Source organism: Mycothermus thermophilus (assembly GCF_041956435.1).
Source record: "Mycothermus thermophilus strain CBS 625.91 unplaced genomic scaffold VTJ04scaffold_1, whole genome shotgun sequence".
Classification (NCBI taxonomy): domain Eukaryota; kingdom Fungi; phylum Ascomycota; class Sordariomycetes; order Sordariales; family Chaetomiaceae; genus Mycothermus; species Mycothermus thermophilus.
Genome location: NW_027191427.1, coordinates 1,269,988 through 1,292,815, shown reverse-complemented (window position 1 = coordinate 1,292,815; position 22,828 = coordinate 1,269,988). Strand labels below are relative to the sequence as shown.

At 55.7% G+C, this 22,828-nt stretch overlaps 8 protein-coding genes across 8 annotated transcripts; 4 read left to right on the top strand and 4 right to left on the bottom strand.

Moving 5' to 3' along the window:
* Nucleotides 1-241: 241 nt before the first annotated feature.
* Nucleotides 242-505, top strand: VTJ04DRAFT_459 (uncharacterized protein; the record flags this gene model as incomplete). Its single annotated transcript, XM_069362613.1, has 1 exon — nt 242-505. The coding sequence occupies one exon, from the start codon at nt 242-244 to the stop codon at nt 503-505; it is 264 nt and encodes an 87-aa protein (XP_069223069.1).
* A 31-nt stretch (nt 506-536) lies between these two features.
* VTJ04DRAFT_458 (uncharacterized protein) lies at nt 537-892 on the top strand (the record flags this gene model as incomplete). The annotated part of the gene is made up of 2 exons (XM_069362602.1): nt 537-711; nt 780-892. 2 exons carry the CDS (start codon nt 537-539, stop codon nt 890-892), a joined length of 288 nt encoding a protein of 95 aa, XP_069223068.1.
* Nucleotides 893-1,067: 175 nt separating this feature from the next.
* On the bottom strand, nt 1,068-3,647 carry VTJ04DRAFT_457 (uncharacterized protein; the record flags this gene model as incomplete). The annotated part of the gene is made up of 4 exons (XM_069362591.1): nt 1,068-1,115; nt 1,181-1,563; nt 1,616-2,594; nt 2,706-3,647. The coding sequence occupies 4 exons, from the start codon at nt 3,645-3,647 to the stop codon at nt 1,068-1,070; spliced, it is 2,352 nt and encodes a 783-aa protein (XP_069223067.1).
* Nucleotides 3,648-4,934: 1,287 nt separating this feature from the next.
* On the top strand, nt 4,935-5,210 carry VTJ04DRAFT_456 (uncharacterized protein; the record flags this gene model as incomplete). The annotated part of the gene is made up of 1 exon (XM_069362580.1): nt 4,935-5,210. One exon carries the CDS (start codon nt 4,935-4,937, stop codon nt 5,208-5,210), a length of 276 nt encoding a protein of 91 aa, XP_069223066.1.
* A 5,272-nt stretch (nt 5,211-10,482) lies between these two features.
* VTJ04DRAFT_455 (uncharacterized protein) lies at nt 10,483-13,608 on the bottom strand (the record flags this gene model as incomplete). The annotated part of the gene is made up of 2 exons (XM_069362570.1): nt 10,483-10,629; nt 10,732-13,608. 2 exons carry the CDS (start codon nt 13,606-13,608, stop codon nt 10,483-10,485), a joined length of 3,024 nt encoding a protein of 1,007 aa, XP_069223065.1.
* Nucleotides 13,609-14,782: 1,174 nt separating this feature from the next.
* VTJ04DRAFT_454 (uncharacterized protein) lies at nt 14,783-15,538 on the bottom strand (the record flags this gene model as incomplete). Its single annotated transcript, XM_069362559.1, has 3 exons — nt 14,783-14,897; nt 14,977-15,075; nt 15,138-15,538. The coding sequence occupies 3 exons, from the start codon at nt 15,536-15,538 to the stop codon at nt 14,783-14,785; spliced, it is 615 nt and encodes a 204-aa protein (XP_069223064.1).
* A 3,363-nt stretch (nt 15,539-18,901) lies between these two features.
* Nucleotides 18,902-20,429, bottom strand: VTJ04DRAFT_453 (uncharacterized protein; the record flags this gene model as incomplete). The annotated part of the gene is made up of 3 exons (XM_069362548.1): nt 18,902-19,636; nt 19,738-19,819; nt 19,927-20,429. The coding sequence occupies 3 exons, from the start codon at nt 20,427-20,429 to the stop codon at nt 18,902-18,904; spliced, it is 1,320 nt and encodes a 439-aa protein (XP_069223063.1).
* A 1,967-nt stretch (nt 20,430-22,396) lies between these two features.
* VTJ04DRAFT_452 (uncharacterized protein) lies at nt 22,397-22,783 on the top strand (the record flags this gene model as incomplete). The annotated part of the gene is made up of 1 exon (XM_069362537.1): nt 22,397-22,783. The coding sequence occupies one exon, from the start codon at nt 22,397-22,399 to the stop codon at nt 22,781-22,783; it is 387 nt and encodes a 128-aa protein (XP_069223062.1).
* Nucleotides 22,784-22,828: the final 45 nt, after the last annotated feature.

The window sequence follows — 22,828 nt, the reverse complement described above, 5'->3', positions numbered from 1 at the left end:
GAAAAATCCTCCTCGCGGTTGGCAATCTAAACAATGGAACGACACCCCAACCAATCTACTCTCCCCCTTCTACCTCCTTTGGTAGACTCACCAAACCTACACATCATACATCATACAATCACAACCCCAAACAAACACATACAGACACACAACATCCAACAGACGATGATTGATGAGCCCGTCTGATCAGGGAACCCAAGGTCAACTAAAAAAGTAATAGTACCTTTTCCAACCCATAACAATGGGAGGCAACACTATGTATGTATGCCATTGCCCAACTCGACTCAAACCAAGCCAAGCCAACCCTAGCGCAGAGACAGAGAGAGACAGTCAAGAGAGAGTGTGTGAGATACAGACAGAGGAAAGAAAAAGAAAAAGAGACACCAAAAACGATTCACACACAAAGAAAAAAGACCCCAACCCGAAAAGAAAGTCGGACTCAGACACAAAATTCCTCCTCTTCCCTTTATCCCTCAATCACACCCAGTGCTATGTAGTTGTTTAACTCCTCTCTCTCCCGCCGTTTCTCCTCTGTAATGTACCGCCCCCAAGTCTTCATCAACCAAACCCCATCCCGTCTTCCCAAGCCGACTCATCACCAACCACCATGGCATAGGTACTCTCCGAAGATACCACCTGCCCATGCATACTCTGCGCCTGTCCAAAGCCCCTGTGTATCGACCAGAATTAACCAAACCAAACAAAAGTCTGGTAAGAGATGATGGGGGATTCATCCGCGGACCAGGGCGGCCAAGGCGTCGTAGTGTACTGTGATTAAGAAAAACAAATGTCGCTGTGTGCGTGTGTGTGTGTGTGTGCTGCAAATGCGCTGTGCAAAATATGTCTAGCCGCGAAGTGCTGCCAAATGATTGCGCGAAAGGAAAACGGATAAAAAAATGATAAAACGCCATAACGCCGTACAATGCTTGACGATCCGGAAATAAACGCCGCGATTTTGAGTGAACTAGGTGAGTACGGTAGGTCGAGAGTCCCCGTACGTCGAGGCAAGAAAACCGAGAAAATAAGACTGCCCAAATATTAGGTATGCATCACACCCGTCCCCGCATTCAGAAGAAGTGGGTGTAAATCTTAGAGTTCTCGTGGACCTCCATCTCCTGTTGTCGAAACCCGTTAGTCATCGATCCTGACTCTCTCTCTCTCCCAACCCAGAACAACTCACCATCTTGAAGCTGTTCAGCTCCTCCTTGATCTGCTGCGCCAACATCGGCGTCAGACGGTTGCACGTGGCAATGTCTCCGCGACGGTCGTACTCCTGGCTCGGCCATGTCTCAAAGAAGACGATCCGCGGGCTGAAGGTTGCGCAGCGCTTGACGGGCTGCGGCGTGCTGGAACCGCTCTTGGCGTCTTGCCGGAGCCGGAGAGCCGAAACGAAGTAGTCTTCGCTCCCAATCGCCAGAGCGCCGCCGCGCCGCTGGGCATCGTCGTTAGGGGTGCTCGGAGCACTTGAGTTCGGAGAGTCCGACATCGAAGGCACAGGAGGAAGTTCAGATGCCGAGCTCTTGTTCTCCGGGGGACGCGGCGAAGGGGTCTGCCCGTTGCGGTCTGGAAAAAAACGTCAGTCAAGTTCACACAGTTCCAGGAGAGTGAGACATACTCTTCAAGATCCCCTTGCGCACAACAGGGCTGGTGCTGGTTCCGGTAGGGGTACCGGCACCGGCAGCACCGGCACCAGCCAAAGCCTCCTGACGCTCCTTCTCTCCGCCAACGATGGTCTTCCGTGGTGATGGGGCTGTGCTGTCTGTTCCCGAGCTACCCGTCCGTGCCTGCTCAGGAGCGGGCGCCTTGGTCGCGTCCATCGAGTTCCTCTCGAGATGCGGGAATCCAGTGCCACCTCCTGGCGCCTTTGGATCTGGGTGCACATTGACCCGATCCCGCTCAGCCTCCACCGTGACGAGCGAGACAGCCGTTTCAGCGACGTCCTCCACCAGCGGAGGCTCTACCGGCTGTACCTTGGACGCCTTCGGCCTGAACAACCGCACAAGAGACCGAGTACCCTTCTTCATGCCATGGCCCATCTTGCGAATCATAATCGAAGCCGAGGATGCCGTGGATGAGATCGAAAGGTTGTCCGTCGATCCATGGAAGAACCTGCCACCCGCGTAGATGTTGTTGCCAATACCCCCCGCCTCCTGGCGCTCAGCGATCCGAGCCTGCTCCTCATCGTACGCATCCTTCGCATCCCGATCCTTGCTGTCATCGCCCTCATTCGCGGCCTTCCGGAATTCGGCGGCACTGCCAAACGAGAACGCCCGACGCAGGCGCGATGTCTTGCTCTTCGACTTGCCCCGCTTCTCGTTGATAGCGGTCAATTGCTTCACAGCCGGACTCTCGTAGCGCTGCGGGGCCGGAGAGTTGGTCGTTGCCTTGTTTTCGTCTGCTGGCGACTGAGAAGCCTGCTCGGCGCTCATTGTCACCGGCTTCGACAGAGGTGAGGGATTCGCAGGCCGTTTGTTAGTGGCATCGGTTGAAGAGGTTCGCGGAGGAACATCCACCACGGGGCCGGTAGATGTAGGTTCGGAGGGAGTAAGCGTGGTGGGGCTAACCGAGGAATCGGAGCCGTTGCGGCTAGCGGACTATTTGAGCGTTTAGCGTTTGAGCCAGTTTGGAAATGTGGGAAAAAGGGGGGATCCGCCAAGAGGCCAAAGCGTGGTCGTATGGTGCAATTAGTGGGTAGGGGGACTTACGGATGGCGGACGAGCAGGAACATTAGTATTAATGGGCGTGGCCCAAGCACGCTCCTCCTTGTCAAGGCACGTCGAGTGTTGTCTCTCGGTATCAGCACTCTTGGGACGAGCAATCTCAGTAGGAAGCCTGGGGTCGCGGGGAAGCAAGTGGATCGGGAACCCGGACTCCAGAGCAGGCATGCTGCGCCTGCGGCCCCTCTTGACCCCTTCTTGTGGCTGAACGGAGACGGCGGAATCATTGGCCGGCGATCCAGACGGAGTGCCGAGAAAGCTATTCGGCCTGTTTTGCGTAGCCGGCGGCGACGGCCTCAATTGAGGGCTCGAAGTCGCCGGAGCAGACGACCCAGACGAGTCCGAGCGCAGGGCAGCAGAGCGCCTATACCTCTCGGGTGTCGGCCGGGTGGGCGTGGATGCCCCAGTAGGTGTGGACGACGCCGAAGAACTATTCGACTGCGGCGGACGGGACGAGCCCGAGCCCCTCCTCGCACCAAGAGCTGGAAGCGCAGAATCGTCGCGGACACCCGGAATAGCTTGTGCCCCAACCGCTGTGCTAGGCAAGTTGGTCATGGAGGCGCTGGCCGGGTACCGGGGCCGAGCCAAGGCAGGCAAGGCAGGTTGAAGGTAGTCGAGCGTCTGCACTGTTGGCAAAGACGAAGAAGACGATCCCCGCCTCGTCCTTGCTTGCTGCCATTGGGTCGTCGAGCTGAGATTCGGCAAACTCCGGAGACCATATTGCTGTTGGACCAAGCCCACGCCCCGGTATGCTCCAGGAACGACAGACGAGGAAGAGTGTCCATGAGACCTGTTGCTTGCGCCAGGCACGAAGGTGGGGTTTGGTTGAATGGGGACAGACTGTAGTACCCCTCCGGCCGATGACGGCCTACCCTGGAGGACGGTAACAGTGCCCGTCTGCTGCGGGTAACCGTGTACGAGAGCAGCCATGTCGAAGGCTAGAACTATGGGCGACTATCAGGTGAGATCGGTGCCTCGACACGCGGGATCGGACCTGGTTGTCGGAGGATGATGTATGCTGATCGAGGACAGGTTGTGAGGTCGGTAGTAATACTGGCTGACAAGGCTGTCAGTCCATCAAGATCCAAAAATGGTAGACTGACGCAACAGGTCGTGTCATGCTGAGAAACCAAGCACCAGTGTAGCCTGTGTTCGGCCGCGGGACATGCCAGCCAGCCGGGGGTTTGGGGAGCGTGGATGGTGAGACAAGGCTGGCAGCAACACCTACCTAAGGACCTCCGAAGTTTGTTGCAGTGGAGTGGGAAGAAATATGGAGGGATAGGAAATCCTCAAAGAGCGTTGACACTAGAATCGAAGGACGCCTGCGACCGAGAATGGGGGGGTTGAGGTGTTGTGACTGAACGGGGTGGAGGTCGTGTGTATAAGAGGGGGAACAAAGGCGTCGACAACGGCGACAATTGGTATGTCGGTTCGGAACTGGTTGTGGTCCGGGTTGTTGGAGTATGAGAGTTGCAGTGCCGCTGTGGACGCCTACAGATGCTTCGGCTATTGGAATGGCGACATCGGAGTAAACGAAGAGAGGAGGTATGTTCGAAGTGGTAGACTGGCAAGACCAAACAGAGAGGACGAGGGATTCCAGGCGTGAAAAAGCAAAGTCGGTTGGTCTTGCGATGTCTCGTGGTTTTCGTGTCGAACCCGGCGGAGGAAGCGAACGGGAGGGGAAAAAATGGAGAGAGCAGCCGGGTCAAGAATGGAACAAGGTTACAGGTACGAAGAGGAAGCGAAGACGGGGACTTCGGGCAAACAGGGCCGGGACAATGGAGGATCCAACGACTGAGGAAATATGCGATGGACCAAAGAATCGAAAGAAGCGTCCGACAGCGATGACCAAGGTGAGGCGAGGGGGCACAGAGAAGGATATTTTCCCAGGTGGACTGTGCCGCAGAATGCTGTAGTGTAGGTGGTCTTCAGTCGCGGACAGAGAGGACGCTTCGCGTTTTTCTTCCCTCCAACCTGGCAGCCAACGTCGCCAGAACACGTGGTGGTGATGGGATAGAGACAAAAAGAAAGACGTTAACGAGGGAAAGGGGAGGGTAGCGAGGGAGAGGATGGGCGTTGGAGGATTGGAGGTGAGGTTGTACCGGTAGGGGAAGGGGGAGTAGGGGGTAGAAGGCAGTGGGCAGAGAGAAAGGAAGGTTGGAATGTGGGAGAAAGTTTGGACGTGTTTCTCTGTCTGTCCCAGCGCTCGCAACCCGAATGGTGTGGTGCTTCGTCGCCGAGCGCCCGCGGATAGGTGGACACGGTGCCCTGCCCACTCAGGTGTGCGGTTCCGCGCTTCTGCGCTTCTGCCAGGGCCAGGCAGGGCAGGACAGGGCAGCAGCAGAACTGGAGACTCTCCACTCTCCACCTGGACCTGACGGGACCAGACTGGGCAACGGCGAGGTGCACACGCCAGAAAGCCCCTGGAACGAATCGGTCCCTTCTTTCCCTGCGGCCAAATTCCAGGACCCCCCTGTCTGCCCCACGGCATGACCCCACAACTCACTCTGAATACGGGCAAGGGGGGTAATGCGGTAATGCACGTGTAAATTTGATGCGCAAAGAGGGGGAATGAAATCATTTCACTTCCTCATCCATGGCCGCCCGTGTTCATCGTGTCATTCTGTAACATCAGGTATTTACCTACCAGTAGTGTACGGAGAAAAGCCAGATTCCCGTCTCCCACCCGCAATCCGATCTTTTCTCATCTCTGGGTCCGGTCCATCACATCTTGTTTTGAGTTTTGGATTGATTCATCTCCTTCCCAACCTGTCCAGATCCAATCTCCAAAGTCAAGGAGACTTGCCCACTCGGTGTTCAGGTCCTGCAAGGCAAGCCACACCCTTTTTCGTCCTGTGTCTGCACCCAGCGACAGACAACATTCCTCAACAAGGGGGTTCCGGGGGTGTGATTGGCCAGCATGGGCAGGACGGGGTCACGGAAGAGACGAGCGGCTCATGTTTCGGGCAGCCGACCGCGTTCGTCCTGCATGAAGCCTATTGGTACTTTATAACAACAAGACGACAACGAATCTCGCGGGGACTTGGAATTCAATTTGCATCATTGCCTGTGGAGGACAAATCGGCGCCCTCGCCTGCGATGTTTTCCTCATAGCATTTGTGGGTTTCTTACAAGGGACAAGCGAACTGTCGCCATTTTTGTATCTCGATAACTAACGATCAGGGCTGCCGAGTCGCTAGCCCCATGAATCAAGCCATGGATCCTTCGGATCCCGGCTCTGTTCCTGAGCCAGTTCCTGAGCCAGTGCCTGTCCCTGACAGGGACTCGCTGATGAGCGTCAAATGGCGTCCGCTCGGCAACTAAGCCAAGGACAAACAAATGCGGAGGACCCCGGTCAAACCACTTGGATCTGAATCATCCCTCATCTCCCAGACGTTGTCTTTCACTTTGACTTGGATAGTCTTTCATCAAAATCTCATCAATACATCTCAAGGTCTCAAGGCCGCGAAGTGACACCCAAGAAAAAGGCGGTGTTTATCGTTTGCCGCCTCGTTGTCACCCAACCTCGGAAGTCGAGTCCAAAAACACACCTCGCCGCTTGGCCGAATCCCCGCCCATGGAAGGTCACTTTCCGAGGCGAGCATTGCACGTCCAAGCAAGGGGGGCAATGAATGGGATTCGCGGGTGAGGCGTTTCGCTTTTGGCTTCCATTGCTGACAGCAACAGCAAAACAACACGACAACAAACGACAACACCACCAATACAGTAGCAGACAACATGAAGCAACCATAAATCCAGGAAAAGCCACTAGAGCGAAGCACCACAGCGGCCCGACTGCAGCGTTGCCTGCATTGCCAATCTTCTCGATGTTCCTATCCAATCCGTCCGTCCACGAAGGAAGCCTTCTTGCACAGAAACTACCTGTCCAGGCTTCGATCCTGCATGGAAAACAAAACGATGCCTTAATTGCTGCATGTAACAGCGGCCGGCCGGCCTGTCCGAGGTTCTTTTCTGCGCGAGGAGCTTCTATGAACTCGAGACTTCATAACTAACCAAAGCATTTGGTCCACCCTCCTCTCTTTTCCGGTCCCAGGTTTCGGGCTCATCGCACAGCAGATTCCGTTCCCCATCCTGTGTTGCCTCCGCCGACCAACAAACAGCAGCAGCGGCAGGATGCGAAATCGCTGCGGTCCCATCCACATTTCCATCCCTCACATGGAGGATCTGGCCCGTCTCATGCCGGATGCGATGCGCCAAGTGAATTGCGTGGGTGGCGTCAAGGGTTTTCGTGCTTTTCGAGATCGGAGATCTTCGATGCTGGATCTTCACAACACAAACAAACAACGGACTACTGCTAAGTACCAAAGTGTGTGCGGCTGTACATACGGTCACGGAAGGGAACATGGCGTGGCATACCTAGCCGGGCCGCCGCATGTTCATGTCTCTGTACGTACATATGTAGAGTATGTACGCTACAGTCGTGCCATAGTGTTACAGATAATTCCGCCGCCACAGCAACCCGAGTCCGTGGACACCGAGTGTAGTAAGATGAGCGCTTCTTTGATGTCGTTCTCCGGCAGGATTCATTTTTTGCTTCACAGAGCACTTACTGTCTGGGGACGATCCCCTGGTCTGTTGGGAACCAGGACGTCGAACAGCTGAGCAGTCAGGCTGCAAGAGATCGTCATAGGACAGGAGGATCTGATCATCACCGCCAGGCCCCGTTGCCCGGTCTACCTTCATGTTGGACGTAGGTATTCTTGCCTACCTAGTAAGTCGACTGTAGACGGGCATATCCGGACAGAGACCCAGCCAACCATCCATCCAGCCCTCAGAGGAGGGATTTGTTTGTGCAACATAACATCACCAAAACCTTGTCGTGGGTTCCGGAAGAGTATCAAACAAATGTCTCAGGTCGGGGCCGTGACACGAGACAAGGGCAATGCCGGGATACATCAGTCGCCATCTGCTACTCTGCTAGTACGTATGTACCTCATTGTTGGGGTTGGATCCCATTCGGTAAGGGAAATAGGTAGGTAATTGGTCAGTCTATGCTGGGGGAATGTATGGGTTTGTTGTTGCTCAAAGCAATCCCCAAACTTTCATGCCGGATGAAATCATAGCCCGCCTTAACGTAAGCTGCTTGCGTAGGCATCACGTCAAGACTCGCCCCTATATTTATCCCTAGATCGGACTGGAGAATGACCAAACCATATGGCAAACATAGTTATGTCACTTGTGTCTGCTACCGCCCTCAAGCCTTGTGGCATAAGGGCTTCTTACTACCTACCTCCCTACGCAGGAGCACAAAGTTGTGACGATGTTACACAAACTTGGGGGAGACAACTAGGTGCTGAGAGACGCTCCTACTATTATTACCTACCACAAACCCGAGGGATTGGAAATCTAGACCTTGCCGTCTTTTCGGGGGCCGATCACCTGAGAGAGCCCGAATACCCTCCGACGCCCCAGGTAAGTAGCGGTGTTGGCCGTTGTGTAGCATCTTGTGTTGTTTCCCGGTGTTGTGCTTTGTTTGCTTATGTCGTGTTGCACTTCTCGATGACGTTGTGTGCTGTTGATGGTGGCGTGAGTGATGTTCGATGCCGCCGACGTCGACGCTAGGATGGCCACTTTTTTTCCTCCGTAATTATTGTGTTCTCAGTTCCAACGTTGAGCACGCCTGTTGTATTAGCCCTGCTATGCGCAGCTACAAAGCTCTGCACACACTCCGTCGCACCGGCGGTCGGGCTCTTGTGCTTTGCTTACGGGGTACTCGAGTGGGAAACCCGAGCAGTTGAGTAACTGCTGTGTGTTGTAGTAGAAATGTGGAATCCCCCCCGCGCCGGCAGGCGGACATGTCCGAAGCACCACAACAGTTTCGTCATCGTGCGCAGTGCAACGTTCTCTCCCACCTAATAGTCGGGTCGATCGGTACTATCACCTGTGTGCGTACTCTACTCGGTACATAACGTGCCTGACCTCCCGATTGTAAATTCCATTGTCCGCTTCTGTCGTCCTGCAGGAGGGAGCACGGGATGTTGAGACGCATGCTACTGTGTAAGTAGTAGTACCGGACCCGGGATTCTCTTTTCTTCCACCCAGTTTCCCTTCAGAGTAAGGGTACGCATACCTACGTAAATGGTCGGGTATTCACAACCTAGGTGATCCTCCGTAGCCACACCGCTTTACCTCCCGCCCGGACACAACACAACGTGCATTTTTTTTCCCTCGGTCTTCCCTCGGTGACTGTCATAGGAAGACTCCAACTGTGTATATGAGTGAGTCCAAGATGGCGAATTCCACCCCCTATCCTCGTCCCCATCAATGTTGTCAATGTCGTCGGCACCCGACAATACGAAGCTGGCGATTCGGCCCTTAGCTAAGCAAAACCGTCACATCGGACTTCGTGATGTCAACATCTTGTGAGGTTTGTGTGGAGAGATGGCCTGATTCCCGCTGATGGGGTAACGTGATTTGCAGCGAACGCAGGGTCAGCATGAAAGAAAGAAAACGAGCATTTGGAGGGCGTTTTGTATCCGGGAACGTAATATAATACGTGGGGTGGTGTGTTACGCTGGTTTACACGTCCATGACAAGCTTGACAGCACAATCCCCGGGCTTGGCCCGTCGCTTGAGTCATGAACCGCCATGGCCAAGACAGCGGCGGGTGCGTGTCTTGTTGTGTGTTTCAGGTGGGCCGGTGCAAGCGGAAACCGTTTGCAGACAGCCAACGCATAGTTATGAGTAGTAGAAATAATAGGAAATATGCGTGGGTTCATGAAGAGATATCAAATGGTCTTTTTCACTACTAGTGCGATAGAGTTCCTAGCCGACCCTGAGTGAGTTTCGTCGACCTCCTTGAACAGAAAATGCCTTGTATGGAGTCTTGTGAGCTCCCACAGCATCATCTATCTGCCGCCTCACTTTTCAGCTTTCCCCTAATATCGCCTCGCAGCGATTGCTTGGACCAAGTGGTGCGCCTCATCGCTTCAATCTCGCGTCTTGTCCCTTGCCAACGTGGTTCACTGACATCTTGTTATCTTGTTATCTTGTCCTCTTTGCCAACCCACTATCATCTCGCTGCATACATGCGAAATTGCGCAAACACACATTACAGAGCACTCAGTGTGGTTACTGAACTGCCCTCTGGTTCTCCAGTCATTCAACCAAAGCAACTCAGTTTCCAGATTTTTTTTTGTCTCCTATTTGATCCCAGACTAGCTCCTTGCAAAACTAGTTATTGTCTGCAAGGTCTCAGTCATGTCATGAAAATACCTAGCCACAGTAGTACCACCCAAGAAAGTCGAATGAAGCGCACGGTCTCTGCTGTTTTGTTGACCCCCTTTTTCCGCCATTCAGGGGTAGTGGAAAGATTCTTCGGCACTGACTCTTGGCTCCGGCAAAGAGCATCTGCACCATAGGTGACTACCGCCTGACTCGTAGTAGTCGTAGAACAAGAGACAATCATCAAAGTAGCTTTTGTAGGTCGATAACCTATGCCTCTGTGGACATCGCTCTACGATAAACGCAAGACCCGAGGAACACAATACCGCCCCATAATACCCATACCCCATCAACAACAGCGCCGTCCAATCCTTCAACCAAACCTATCCCCCATCCTGTCCACCTTGAGCTGTAGTTTATCTCCGCCGTCACAGCTGAGATAGAAGAACCAGATAAATCCCCATTCCCCCTACGCAATGCTACCAACACCCTTCTCGAGAGACCTAGTTAAAGGAAAATGCACGCCCAAGTTATCCATCCCTATCCCTTCTCCTCATCCTCCTCCTGGTCCAAACCTAGCTCACGCCCTCACTCCCCTCGCACTAACCTCCCCCTTCTCCCCAATCCCCAACAACTTCCTGCACTCCGGGCAATACCACTTTGTCGTGCGGGCGGGGATCTCCTTGAGGTCGACGCAGGGGAGGTGGAACCATTCATACTTGCAGCCCTATATCAACAAACACAAAATCAGTTAGCAATCAAAACCAACCCAACAGAAAAAAGAAAAAAACAGAATAAAAGAAAAAGATCAAACAAGGAGAAAACTCACATCATTATCACACAGAATCATCATCCCATAACTCACCCCATTACAAAGACAATACCTCTCCTCGTCCGGGTCAATGATATTCCCCTCGTCATCCACCTCCACCTCCGCCATCTCCCCTCCATCCCCAGCCACCGCCGCCGCCGCCGCAGCAGCAGCCGCCTTGCTTGACGACTTCCGACCCGACCCGCCGGCGCTCTTCTTCCTCGGCGCCGCCTTGCGCGTGCCCACCGCGCTGTTCCCGCCGCCGATGGTCTTACTAACGACCCCCGGCGCGCGTTTCTGGCGGCGGCTTCCTGCCGGTTTGGCTGCTGCTGCGGTGCCTCCCCCTGCTCCTGCGGCCGTGCCGGCGCTGCCAGCCACGCCGCCGGCCTCGGGCGCAGGCGTGTTCCGCGCGGTACTAGCGCGTCGGGGTCGGTCTGCGGCGAGGCCCGGCTGCGGCTCGGTGCTGGTGGCTTTGCCGCGGGAGGTTGGGCGACGAGAGGTGGAGGTGGTGGAGGCAGTGGTGGTGGTGGTTGCGGCGTGGTCCGTGTCGGGTTTGGGAGTGAGCGAGCGGCTTGCAGAGCGGGAAGCGGCTGCCGTGGTTTGGGCAGCAGCGCGCACTTCCGGCTGTTGTGGCTGTTGCTGCTCTTGGACACGGGTGGCTTGCGTCTTGCGGGTTTCGCGAACCGGCGGCAGGATCGGGGTGGTGGACTTGCGAGGAGAGATGACGGGTGGCGGGATGGGGGTTTCCGTCGGGACTCTGATCGGGGGAACAATGGCCATGGCAGAACCGGCAGGAGAGGTGCCCGACGCAGCTGACGTGACTGACCTCGCCGTGATAGACTGGTCCTGGCCGGGGATAGGTACGGGAATCGGCGTCGTGGACTGAAGCACGCCGGCCGGTCGAGGCGGAGCGGAGGTCTCAAGGGTGAGTTGCGAGCCGCTCGGCGTCAGGACGGGCGGAGGCACTGGGGTCTCGGTCTTAGTGCGCTTGATCTGCACCCGTTGCGAGACACCCTCCCCAGACTCAGGCTTTTCGGCCTCAGTTTCCGGAACCGAGTCCCTCTTGCGTTTCCTCGGCGCTTTGGACTTCCCTGCTGGCTTGGCCGGTTCCGGGACGGCGGCCGCCCCCGCGGCCGAATCTGACATCAGAGTCCGGGCAATCGCATCGAATTTCCTGGCAGACTCTTCAGCCTCTTCAGCCGCCAGCTTGGCGAGCATTTCTCTCTTGAGTTTCTTTGCCTCATTGAGCTTCATGCCGCGGTTACTGAGGGCTTTATCCTCCGACGTAAACGCCTCAACTGTCAAAGCGCCCGGTGGCAGGCGCATCTCCCCCGTGGCCGGATCGAGCGAAGGGACGGGCATCTCACCCTCAAACGGCCGGCCCTCCTGCTCGGCCTTGAGCTTGGCTGCGCGGAACGCCTCGACCCCTCTGCCCAGTGCATTGAGCTCCCTAGCTACCATGGTGTCGCTGGGCGTCCAGGACGCGTTCTTCTTCATACGCTTCCTGAGCTTAGCAAGTTCGTATTCAGTAAGTTGGCACCAGGGAGCGTCGGGCCCGCCGATGACGGGGTTCTCGGGCGGCGGCCCGAGTTTCGCAATGACGGCGCTCGTCGACAAGTTGGCCGTCTCGGGGTTTGGCGGAGGGACAGACGTCCTCGCGCGGGGTTGGCGGGCTGGCTTAGGCGTCCTAGACTGCTGCTGCTGCTGCCTGACAACCTTGATACGCGTCGTCTGCGGAGCAGGCGTGGTCTTCCTACCTGCGCTCTCCTCCTTCTTCCCCTTTTCCCGCTCATCCTCGGAGCCGCTTTCGGAGCTGCTCGTGTATGCACCGTAGTCCAACTCATACGGCGCAAGGACCTCTCCGGGCACCGTGATCCGCGGGACGCGTGGACGGCGCACGCGCTGGCCGTCGCCGCGAGACTTTTGTGGTCGCGACGCCTGGGGCGATTTTGCGACGGCGGTCGGGCTCTTCTGTTCCTCGGGAGGCGGGTAGTTTTCGAGTATGGTCTCGAGCTTGGCCAGGATGGTGCGGGCGCGCGCATAGTGGCGGTTGACATTCTCGGTCATGCGGCGGGCCTCGGCCAGCGAGAAGGCGCGCAGATTGACGGCATGGCGAACATGGTCCGAGATGGCGGCGCGCAGATCGACCGAGGCAGTCGACTTGTCCGGATGTGACGAGGATGGGAGACGGGCCCAGGCAGCGGTGAGCTCGTGTACTTGGGCTGACTCCTCCTGGTATGTGTTGTTGAGGTTGCCGATGAGGGTCAGCGAGCGGGTGATGTCGGCGGGGAGGTATTCGGTGAAGTCGAGGAAGTCCGAGACGGCAGCCTGGGCGTCGGGGTCGGCGCGGAGGTCGAGGCGCGGGATGGGAGGGTCGATGGGGCTGACAGGCTGGATGGCGGGTTCGATGGAGGGGGCGGGCTGGCGAGGCGAGATGGCCTCGTCCATGTCGGGGAGGACGACATCAGCAGCCGCCATGGCGGCGTGGTCGCCGTTTCGTCGGCGAGGGGGGGGGGGGAAGGAGGCGCCAATCTCGGTGGTGACGTGTGCTGTCGGTTTGCGTGCGGCAACAGTGGTGTGCGTGTTTATGGGAGCGAGCGCGCTATCCCGCGCTTCCAGCTCCCTGTCTTTCAGGTGCGGGGCCGGCGTTGATTGTGGATGAGCGACGCCCTGATGGTGGTGGTGATGATGGATGGGAGTTGTGAAGGGCGCAACGCGCTTGTGGAGCCTCGAGTCGCGCCAGACCTGCGATTGGCAGGGGACATCACCTGCCGACGGGAGAAAAGTGGAAACTGACAGGCGTGCAGAGTGGGTCCACTGCTGCAGTACCCGTGGCCCGGCTTGGCGAGGCTGAATTTGTTCACACCTTCCCCACAGCCGCTGCTGAAACACCATTTGAGGGTTGGGGTAACTGCTGTGTAGTTTGACTTCACTTCCAGGTTGTACACAGTACAACGAACAACATAACGGAGGAGATAGCAATCGACTTGAGTTAAATCGTGTACAATGAAATTATTTTTACACTTTACTCTTTTATGCATCCTATATCACCAAGGCTGAATCAACGGCCCGAAAACAATCTCGAGAATGAACAGAACATACTTAGTCCCGAGATACAAGTGAACAAACGAAGAGCTGAAACTCCAGCTCTTGACGCCAAGACGCGATGCCCCAGACCTCAACCATCAAAGCTCAGGTACGCTACGCCTTGACTAGCGTGAGGCCTCACGGCGTCTCTATCTGGAATCCAGGATGCAACGTCGGGCACTGTGATCTGGAAGCCATCATGTCAATTTCTCGGTCTGAATCATTGCGGACGGGTGATGGCACGACAACAACATGAGGGGAACATCAGGTAGGCAGCCGCAATTTGGGTCTCCTACTTGCAGGCAGCATCATATCCATATGCTTTGTTTCGGAGAATGTTATTTTGCTACCTAAAGCCGTCCGTTGAGGACTCGAGACTAGGTTGTCTAATAGCCGAACAAAGCTCAATGAACTCCTTGACTGTTGAAGACCGTGTCCTTATTGCGAGGCACCTGATGTGCCTTCAAAGCCAAACCGTCAAGCTAAATCCATCATGATCACCCAATCCCTTCCAGACAAACATGAGAAGTAGAGAGAAAAGTGCACTGAGCTCAATGTGTCTAATCCATCCGTTGATATGTGTCCCCTAATTCTGAACCCCGCCCATGCCGACCCAAGATGCAGAGCAAAGCAGAAATATAAGACATGACAAAAAGAGTAAATGCCAAAATGTCCCCGACCCCGATACCAAAGTGGTGTTATGTTTCTCCGAACCTGCAGCCACAAGGCAAACATATTCCTCCATCCCGTTCATAATCATAACCCCCCCCCCCCTCCCCCCCCCCCCTTGTCTTGCCCAGACAGTGCGATTGATGCTCCAAGAGAAAAGAGAGAAAAAAGCCATCCCAAACCCAGAGACCCAGAAACCCCAGAGAGGAGAAATAGAAATAGAGATCAAAACAAAACATTAAGGACCGCAGAAAATCCCCGGACTGATCACCTAGCCCACATAGCTAGGCAGGTCGAGAGGTAAAGAGGCAGTTCAGCGGCGCTGCACAAGCTTCGCGCCATGCACCGTTTCCGTCTCCTCAACCTCGTACCACGACTGGTCGCCGACGGTGGTGAGGGAGTCATACGCCGTCAGGTTCCGGCATTTGCTGTTTGTGTGACACACTCCAAGTCAGCCCCAAACTGTCCCGTGGGAAAGGAAGGAAGAAAGCCCGGAGAAACACTCACAGGTACCCATTAATGGTCAACTTGCCCCAGACTTCCAAATCCCCCTGGACCTCGAGGGTGCCCTTGATCTTGAGCTTCCCAAAGATCCTCACTTTATCCCTATTTCCCCAACAGTCAGCATTCATAAATATAGTAGTAGTAGAGAAAGAAAAAAAACATACCCGCAAAGCGCGCTCCCCGAAATCTTCACGTTCCCCATACTCTTCACTTTCCCGCCGCAGCTCAACGTCCCGTCCACCTCGAGATCCCCGTACGCCTCGATCCTGTCGCGCACAACCACGTCCCCAACCATGGTCACCGACGCCATCGACTTGACGCTGCCGTCCACGTCGAGCGGGCCGCGCAGGTCGAGGGCGTCGTCCGACTTGATGGACTTGGTCGTCTTCTTCGACCGCGGGGAGGACGAGGAGGAGGACATGGTGGTGTAAGAAGACGGAGAGTGGTAGTAGGAGGAAGTGCTGGAGGAGGAATGGCTGTGTTGATGGCGAGAGGAAGTGCTGCTGCTGCTGATGCCCAGGTTCATGGGTTGGTCGAAGGTCATGATTTGCTCGTACTCGTACATGGTGTTGAGGGGGGTTTATAGGTTGTGGTTGATGGTATGCCTAGTGGTAGGACTGTTTGGCTAGGTCTATTTCGTGATGTAGGTCTCTTTGGTGGTGGTGACCCTGGTGGTGTTTGCCCGTTGACTCAAAGGTAGGAAGGGGGTGTTATAGTTGTGTGACTCGAAGTGTTCGTTGCGGTAGTAGTCGTGGTCCTCGTGATGATGTTGTCGCTGTTGCTGTCGATGGTGATGATGTCCCAACCTGACGGCGGCGTCCAGCCCTTTTCATATTGTTCCCTCCTCCCTCCTAAGCCTCCACTTAGTATAGCCAGTGCTTCTACACCGACGGCGATCACGATGGTGACATCCACAACTCCAACACAGTCCAGCTTCCCGACAACGACTATGACGACAACCCTCGGTACGGGGAGGCCGGCATTGGCCCGTTGCGGAACGCACACTTGAGCGTTCCTCCACAAGACCGGCCGGTAGAATCCCGGACACGGATGTAAGTCACGAGATAGGGCGGACTGCGGGCCGGGCCTGCAGGACACAGCAAGGCTGAGTTAGATGCCGTGGGTGCTACAGGAATAGAGATGACGGAACGAGATGTTAGATCGGTAGATGTGTATGGTAGGCATCCGGCATCTGGGTCTTTCGGCGGTTTCCGATGGGTGGGTTGAAGTTTAGTCGATGGCGGAGTATGCAGATGCAAGTGTGTAAGTGGGTTAGGGATTGAACGAATGAACGAACGAATGGCATCCAGAAAGAGGAACTCGCGGAGACTATATAGAAAGGGCAAGCACTTGGGAAATATTGATGGCGGAGCAGTGGATAGCTCTAACCAGGTCCCGGCGAGAGCGAGAGCGCGCGTCTAAGTTGCAACATGGTTGCTTCACCCTGCCCCCTCATTCACAGTTACGTCGTCACTGTCCTCAACGGGCATGGTATGTCAACGTCGCCTGGATCGGGCATATCCCTTGAGTCTAGGACTCTAACAACAGAAATGTGTCAACCTCGGCTCCCGTGGCTGCCTGCGGGCACTGACCCGGCAAGCTAGGGGTGAGGGCGGGAGGAAGTGAAGATGCCCTGAACCTGGACGTCGAGGACTGTCCCATCCGGAAGAAGCACGGGTGGCATGGTATGATGGTGTGCCAGTGTGGATGAAACATCTTCCATGGATGCTCACTTGGGCAAACCCCACGGGTGTCCATCTGTCGGAAGTTACCTTATGGATGGGAATCAAGCTTTGGCTGGCGTCGCACAGCCATCCTCGCGCTTAGGCCGCTTAGACCAACGGTGTGGCGCTCGGTAAAGGGGGACATGATGGAGCACAGCCAGAAAAGCCACCATTCTGCCAGAAACGGATGCCAAGTCCAGAGTTATTACAAAGCAAAGATTCTTTTTGTGTCTTGTTCAGGATTTCTTGTTTGTGTGAGAGCATACCAGATTCAGCATTGGAAGTTGAGTCGGTTTAGCTGACAAACTGCAAACTGCAAACCCGATTTGGACAACTCTTAGCACCACTGCGGAAGCTGATTGGCTACAAGATCGCTTCTGCGGGCAGGGGGTTGTGGCGCAGCTTGGCTGGTGTTCAAGGAAATCGAGGCCAGAAGATGCGTTTTTTCTTGACGTGCTGCAAGGTCAATTGGTTGCTGTGCTTGATGCATATTCTAGCTGCGTTCTCGAAGCTTTCTCGAGAGCGGAATTAAAACCGCTGCATCTGCGTGTCTGCGTAAACGGGCTATGTAAAGGGAAGTCTACGAGCTACGAGTGCGTAGTTGGCGGTGTGTTGAGTGCTGTGCAAGCCACCTACAACAGCAACATCAACCTCAATCTCAAGACCGTTTTTTTGGTTCAGAATACCTCCATAGGTAGTTTCGTTGTGTCGTTGCAAGCCCCCGACATGAATGTCACAGTCAATTCGACGTTGGGTTGCATTGAGAGCGACACAAGCAAGCAAGGCCCGAAAGTGATCCGATCTGGTGGGTCGGGAGGCCGCCGGCCGACCGGACTAAAGTGGGTCAATTTCAGGGTTATGGCCGGGCCTGGGTCCGGAACATTATTGACGTATTCCGATTCCCGACTTGTCATTTGTCGGAACCACCACACGATCTTTCAGCTAAGGCGCAGCGAGGCCAGAGCTGACCATCCTCCAGCCTTCCATTGTTCCATTTTGCCCACTTCGGCACGTGGTGCCCCAGGTTATGTATATGCTATATATGGACTGTGTAGGAGCAGCGGCAACATAGTACATACCTTAGTCTTGGCTGTGTCTCCATCCATGGATGGTTATACATGCAGATGCTCCGCAAGACTAATTCCATGCTCCCGCTCTTTCGGAACGCTTACTCGATCCGAAGAGGCACGTCAATTAGTCTCCTACGATCTACTAGTCTCCTCCGTATAGTCGTAACTGTCAATCGGGAACGGGACCAACCCCCCCTCCCTTCCTCCCTCCCCCCCCTTCTCGTCCCCGCGCCGAGAGGCGCCTGAGAAAGCCTTACCTTACCCTCCTCAAGGCAGTTTCTACCTCAGCTGGGCCTTGGCACGGGGCAACAGACGCAAGATCCTGCGTATCTCGCTGCCGTAGGCGCGCGCCAGCCTACCAGATCGGACCATCGTCCCATTAAACGCGAGCAGTGGCGCTTGTTCACATGGTGATCGTGTCTTGAGCTTTCCCCAAGACGTGACCGACGAACGACGCCTACCTCGGCTCAAGTGAAGACTAGGAGTCAAGCCAACGGCCGTGATGTGGATGGAGGAGTACTAACTGGTGCGGTCACACGAAGGCTACCTCAGGGGCACGACGTTGAGGCCATCCCTGTCTACATACACACCACCCTCCTTGTTCCTCCTTAGCCGCCCCTTCTCGGGATCACAAGCCTCGGTCCCGTCCTGTACTTAGCGAATGCGTAACCGTGTCGTGACTCGGGCCGCGCTAAGACTCAATCCCGGCCGGATCACCCTCCCGGTTCCCGGGCCTGCAGCCTAAGTCCGACATACTCAAATCTTCCGACATGTCATCCGGGGAACAAATCAGCCTTGCTGCCTTCTGTTTTGCATTAACGTACGTAACCACAGCAACCATCCCCTCTCAGGGGTAAGAAAACCACGCATTTCGTATGCCTGGACACGGGAAAAGGAGGAACAGCATCCACCACGATGCTCCCCTTTCTGTCATTACCATAACTCCCGCGTCGGAGGACGGGGAGGAAGGGACACCTCCCTGCCCCCTCTGACGGCAGCGCTGCCCGTACTGGCCTTCTCCTTTCCTGCGTCTCTCTTCCCAGACCCTGCCCTAATCATGGACACACTGCGCGAGAGGACACCTCGCGTCCCAAGCATATCCATCCACCCATCCATCCAGTCACCACCACCGTCTCAAACACTCCCCCCCACAAATCTCAACGCCAACCCCGTCACCACCGCGGCGGCGGCCCAAACTCCCGCATAGACTGCCGCCCCATACGCCTCCACCCCTTGAATCCCCAGCGCCGTATCAATATACGTCCCAACCATCGCAAACCCCATCGCCACCGCCGTCCTGCGCACCGACACCTTGGTGCGCGTGGTATACCCCCACAAATTCCACTTCACCGTCTGCCCTAAGGTAGCCTGCACCGGATCGAACTGATCCGTCTGCTCATCCTCCTGCGTCCGCGCCGGCGTCGTCACCAGCGGGGCAAAGATGAACCCCACCGCCGCCAGGCCCGAGAGCAAACACAACCCCTGCACCGTCGCGGCGGCGGCCGCCGCGTGGTAGCCGCTGCCGCCGCTGGTGGTGGTGGCGCCGGCAAACCACCCGGCAAAAGTCACGTCCGAGAAGGGGCGGATGGTGGGGATGTCCTGGAAATAAAGAACCATGACCTGGGGCAGGAGGTAGCGCCCGACGAGGAAGAGGAGGACGCTGTAGACGAGCCCGGCCTGCAGCGCCGTGAGGAGCTGGATGCTCGCGTCGGTGACGATATCGCGGTTGGGGACGTCCGGGGTGGGGGAGTGGGCGGTGGAGAGGCGGCGGAGGAGGAGGAAGGGGAGGAAGGTTGAGAGGGCCTCGACGGCGAGGTACGCGAGGGAGGTAGTCAGGCGGATGTTGTAGAAGAGGGTGGTGAGGAAGGTCTGTGTTGGGGTCAGCAATGTGCGCCTCACGTTTGTGCTATGTCATGGGAGAAGAAGAATCCTCGAAACATCGTCGTTGGATCTTGTCAGGGTAGACTTACCGCGGGACCATGCGAGAGAACGGCAAGAGCCGCGAGATCGTAGGCGTCATAGTCGCCGAACCAGCCCAGGGCTAGGCCAAACCTGTGTATCATCGGTATCAGTTTCTGTCCGACCAGCAGAGCGAATCACCCATCCCCTTTCGGCCTTGAATGGGTTTAAAAAAGGAGACGGAAGAAAAGAATACTTACACCCTCCACAGAACCTCAACCCACCCCTTTGAATCCTCCCTCTCAATCCTCCCAACTTCATACCCCGTCCAATACCCCACAAACCACCGTCCCAGCGCATCCAGCGCGAGACTCAGCACCACAACCAGCCCGAACCGAACCGGCTCGGGCAGGCGAGCGGCGGCAGCTCCGATGTGTTTTTTGCTAGACGACAGAGCCTCGGTGGTGTCGGTTTTCAGGCCGTTGACGACTCTAGAAGTCGCGTTCTTGATTTCGGTCTTATCCTCCTGCGCTTCCTCGTGTTGTTCCCCGCTGACGCTGCTTCTGGGGCTGTCGTTGCTGCTGCTGGTGATGCTGGCGATGCTGGCGGATTGATGTCGCGTGTGGTATTGATGGTGGTGCCGAGGTTGACCTGTCCCCGACCGGTCGGTAGTCACTCCGGTGATGGTGGTGGTGGTGGCGGCGACCGCCGCGGTCGGGGTCGTTGGGGCGCCGCGAGTGCGGTGTTTAGCGGTGCGGGGCATTGTGGCTTTCTGTCTATCTGTCTGTCAGGCTGTCTCTGTTGGCGAAGAGGTGTTGCCTCAATGCTTCGTGTTTTGGTGTGGTGGATGACGATGGAGGTAGGTAGTTTGGGTCAGGTTGAATTGGTTGGGATAGGTATGAGCTGTCAGCTGAGGGAGGTGAGTATCGAGTGGTGTTTGTTGATTGGAAAAACAAACAATTGACTTGGAGGAATGCTGACGCTCAGCTGGCGTTGATCCTGGGATCACTGGGTTGTTGAAAACGAGAAGGATTACAATTGATCCAAAACTGGGTGTCTAGGTTGAATGCAGTGCAAGTTGATCGAAGCAAACAGGTCATTTCCTGGTTTCTTGTTCAGCTCATCCTTGGGCTTTGCTGACGCCATATCTCATTCCATGCACGACCAGACTAGGGTATTCAATCGCTGGAATGCAGCACCACCACAGGGATGCACCACGCCAACAAACCCTCCCAAACCTCCCAAACCTCCAATCCAGCTCCCTTTAACTATTGCTATCAACTCCCTTCATTACCAGGTAGGGGCCATGCGAGCTCAGTAGTAGGATACCTGAGGTCGTGGGGGCACACCCGCCAACGTCAACATCAGTGGAGCTCTGGGTGATGACGTCGGTCGGTCCTCTTGGCCATCATCAAGTCTTGGCTTGACTCCCGGACGGAGATCTGTCTCCCCACTCGGCCGCTGGGTCCCGTCCGTCCGGGCTCCGCTCCGCCTTCATGTCACCTTGAACTTGGAACCCCTCACAGTGGATCTCGAGTTCGAAGCCATGTCACCTCAATGTTCATCATTCCCCACCGGGCACCTCCAGGCCCAGTCAGTGACAGATTTGCCCAAAGTCCGGACTGGGTGGTGGGCTCGGGTTTGGGCAGCGGGACGGAGGGGGGCGGGGAGGACCGAGAGCGTTGTATGTCAGGTCAGGTATGTATGTATGGGAAGAGATAGAAGCAAGTGGTCTAGCTGAGGTGGGACAGGGAGGAGGAGAAGGAGGAGGAGGAGGAGGAGGAGGGAGGGGGGGGATAATCACTGACCTCAGTATATAGACAATCATCCGTGTCTTCAATTGTTAAACATCAGGTACTCAAGGACCATTGGGTGTTGCAATCCATCGCCATCAGGTCCAGGTTAACCATTAACCAGTCTGTCAAACCGTCAAGACTAAGTTCCATTGTTTGCCCAAGTCCCTCCATTGATTTTCTTATCGCATCGTACAAAACCCATCCCATCCGTCCATCCATCCATCCATCCATCCAAACCCGTCTTCCAATCTACAAGTAGCCCAGCAGTCGTATCTTCTCTATCAATTCCTCTTCTATCCCAAATTGATGCCATCCATCCATCCTCCGCCTACGACGAAGTACTACTTGATGCACTTGGATGTCCTGGAAACACAGCCTGGCCTGTCCTACCCATCACAATCCCTCTCGACCTCACCCTCTAGTCCCGACCCCAGGACACCGAAACCACATGCAACCACATGGAGTCCTCCAACCCCAACCCGCCGAGGTGCCCTCCAAACCAGAGCCAGACCAAAACCACTGACAAGAAAAATTCCCCGACGCATCGGCCAGTTGCAGCATCTGCAAACGACCTTCCTGCACGTCCCCGAGTCATGGATGGCTGACGGAGAGGAGGACATGGATGTGCTTCTCTGTACATTCAGCTCGTCTCGTCTCGTCTCATCATCAGCTCTTAACCCTTTCCCCGTCCCTAACCTGGCAGTTTCATCCTCTCTCTCCTTTGCATCTCACTTACGGATCGGATTCAACACACTACACAGTTACAAAGAACGCAGCACAGAGGAGCAGAAAGCGAGGAGATATAGGCTGTATTGGGGTCATCTCCCAACCTAGGTTGGTCGGGTAAGTGTGAGTGAGTACCTCCGGTACCTTATACCCAAACAATATCCCCAGTCCTCGGCAACATCCAGGATCATAACCAGAAAAACCATCCATGGCATCCCTCAACCGACCCGTCCAACACTCGCACACTGCCCTCGCTTTAACCTCGTGGAGCCAGGGGTTAGGAAGGCATAGGTCAGGTAAGCTAGGTCATCACCACCCCCATCGCCTCCCTCTTCCCCTTCCACTCTCCGGTGCCGAGAGGCCATCGGCGGAACAGCCGACCGGGTCGTCAAAACAAAAAAAAGCCTTCGAACACGCCTTGCATATAGGTATACAAAAAGTCCTTGGGCGTAAAACCGACGACACACACAAAGACACTGAGGATAGCATCCAAGAGACAAAAAACCGGTCCGTCCAATCCGTCATATCCATTCCACCCATCCATACCAAGCCCGGCCATACCAGTGATCCCATCCAATCCATCCGTTGGTCATAAATTCCGACACAACTGCACACCGTCACACTCACCACACAACGAGAG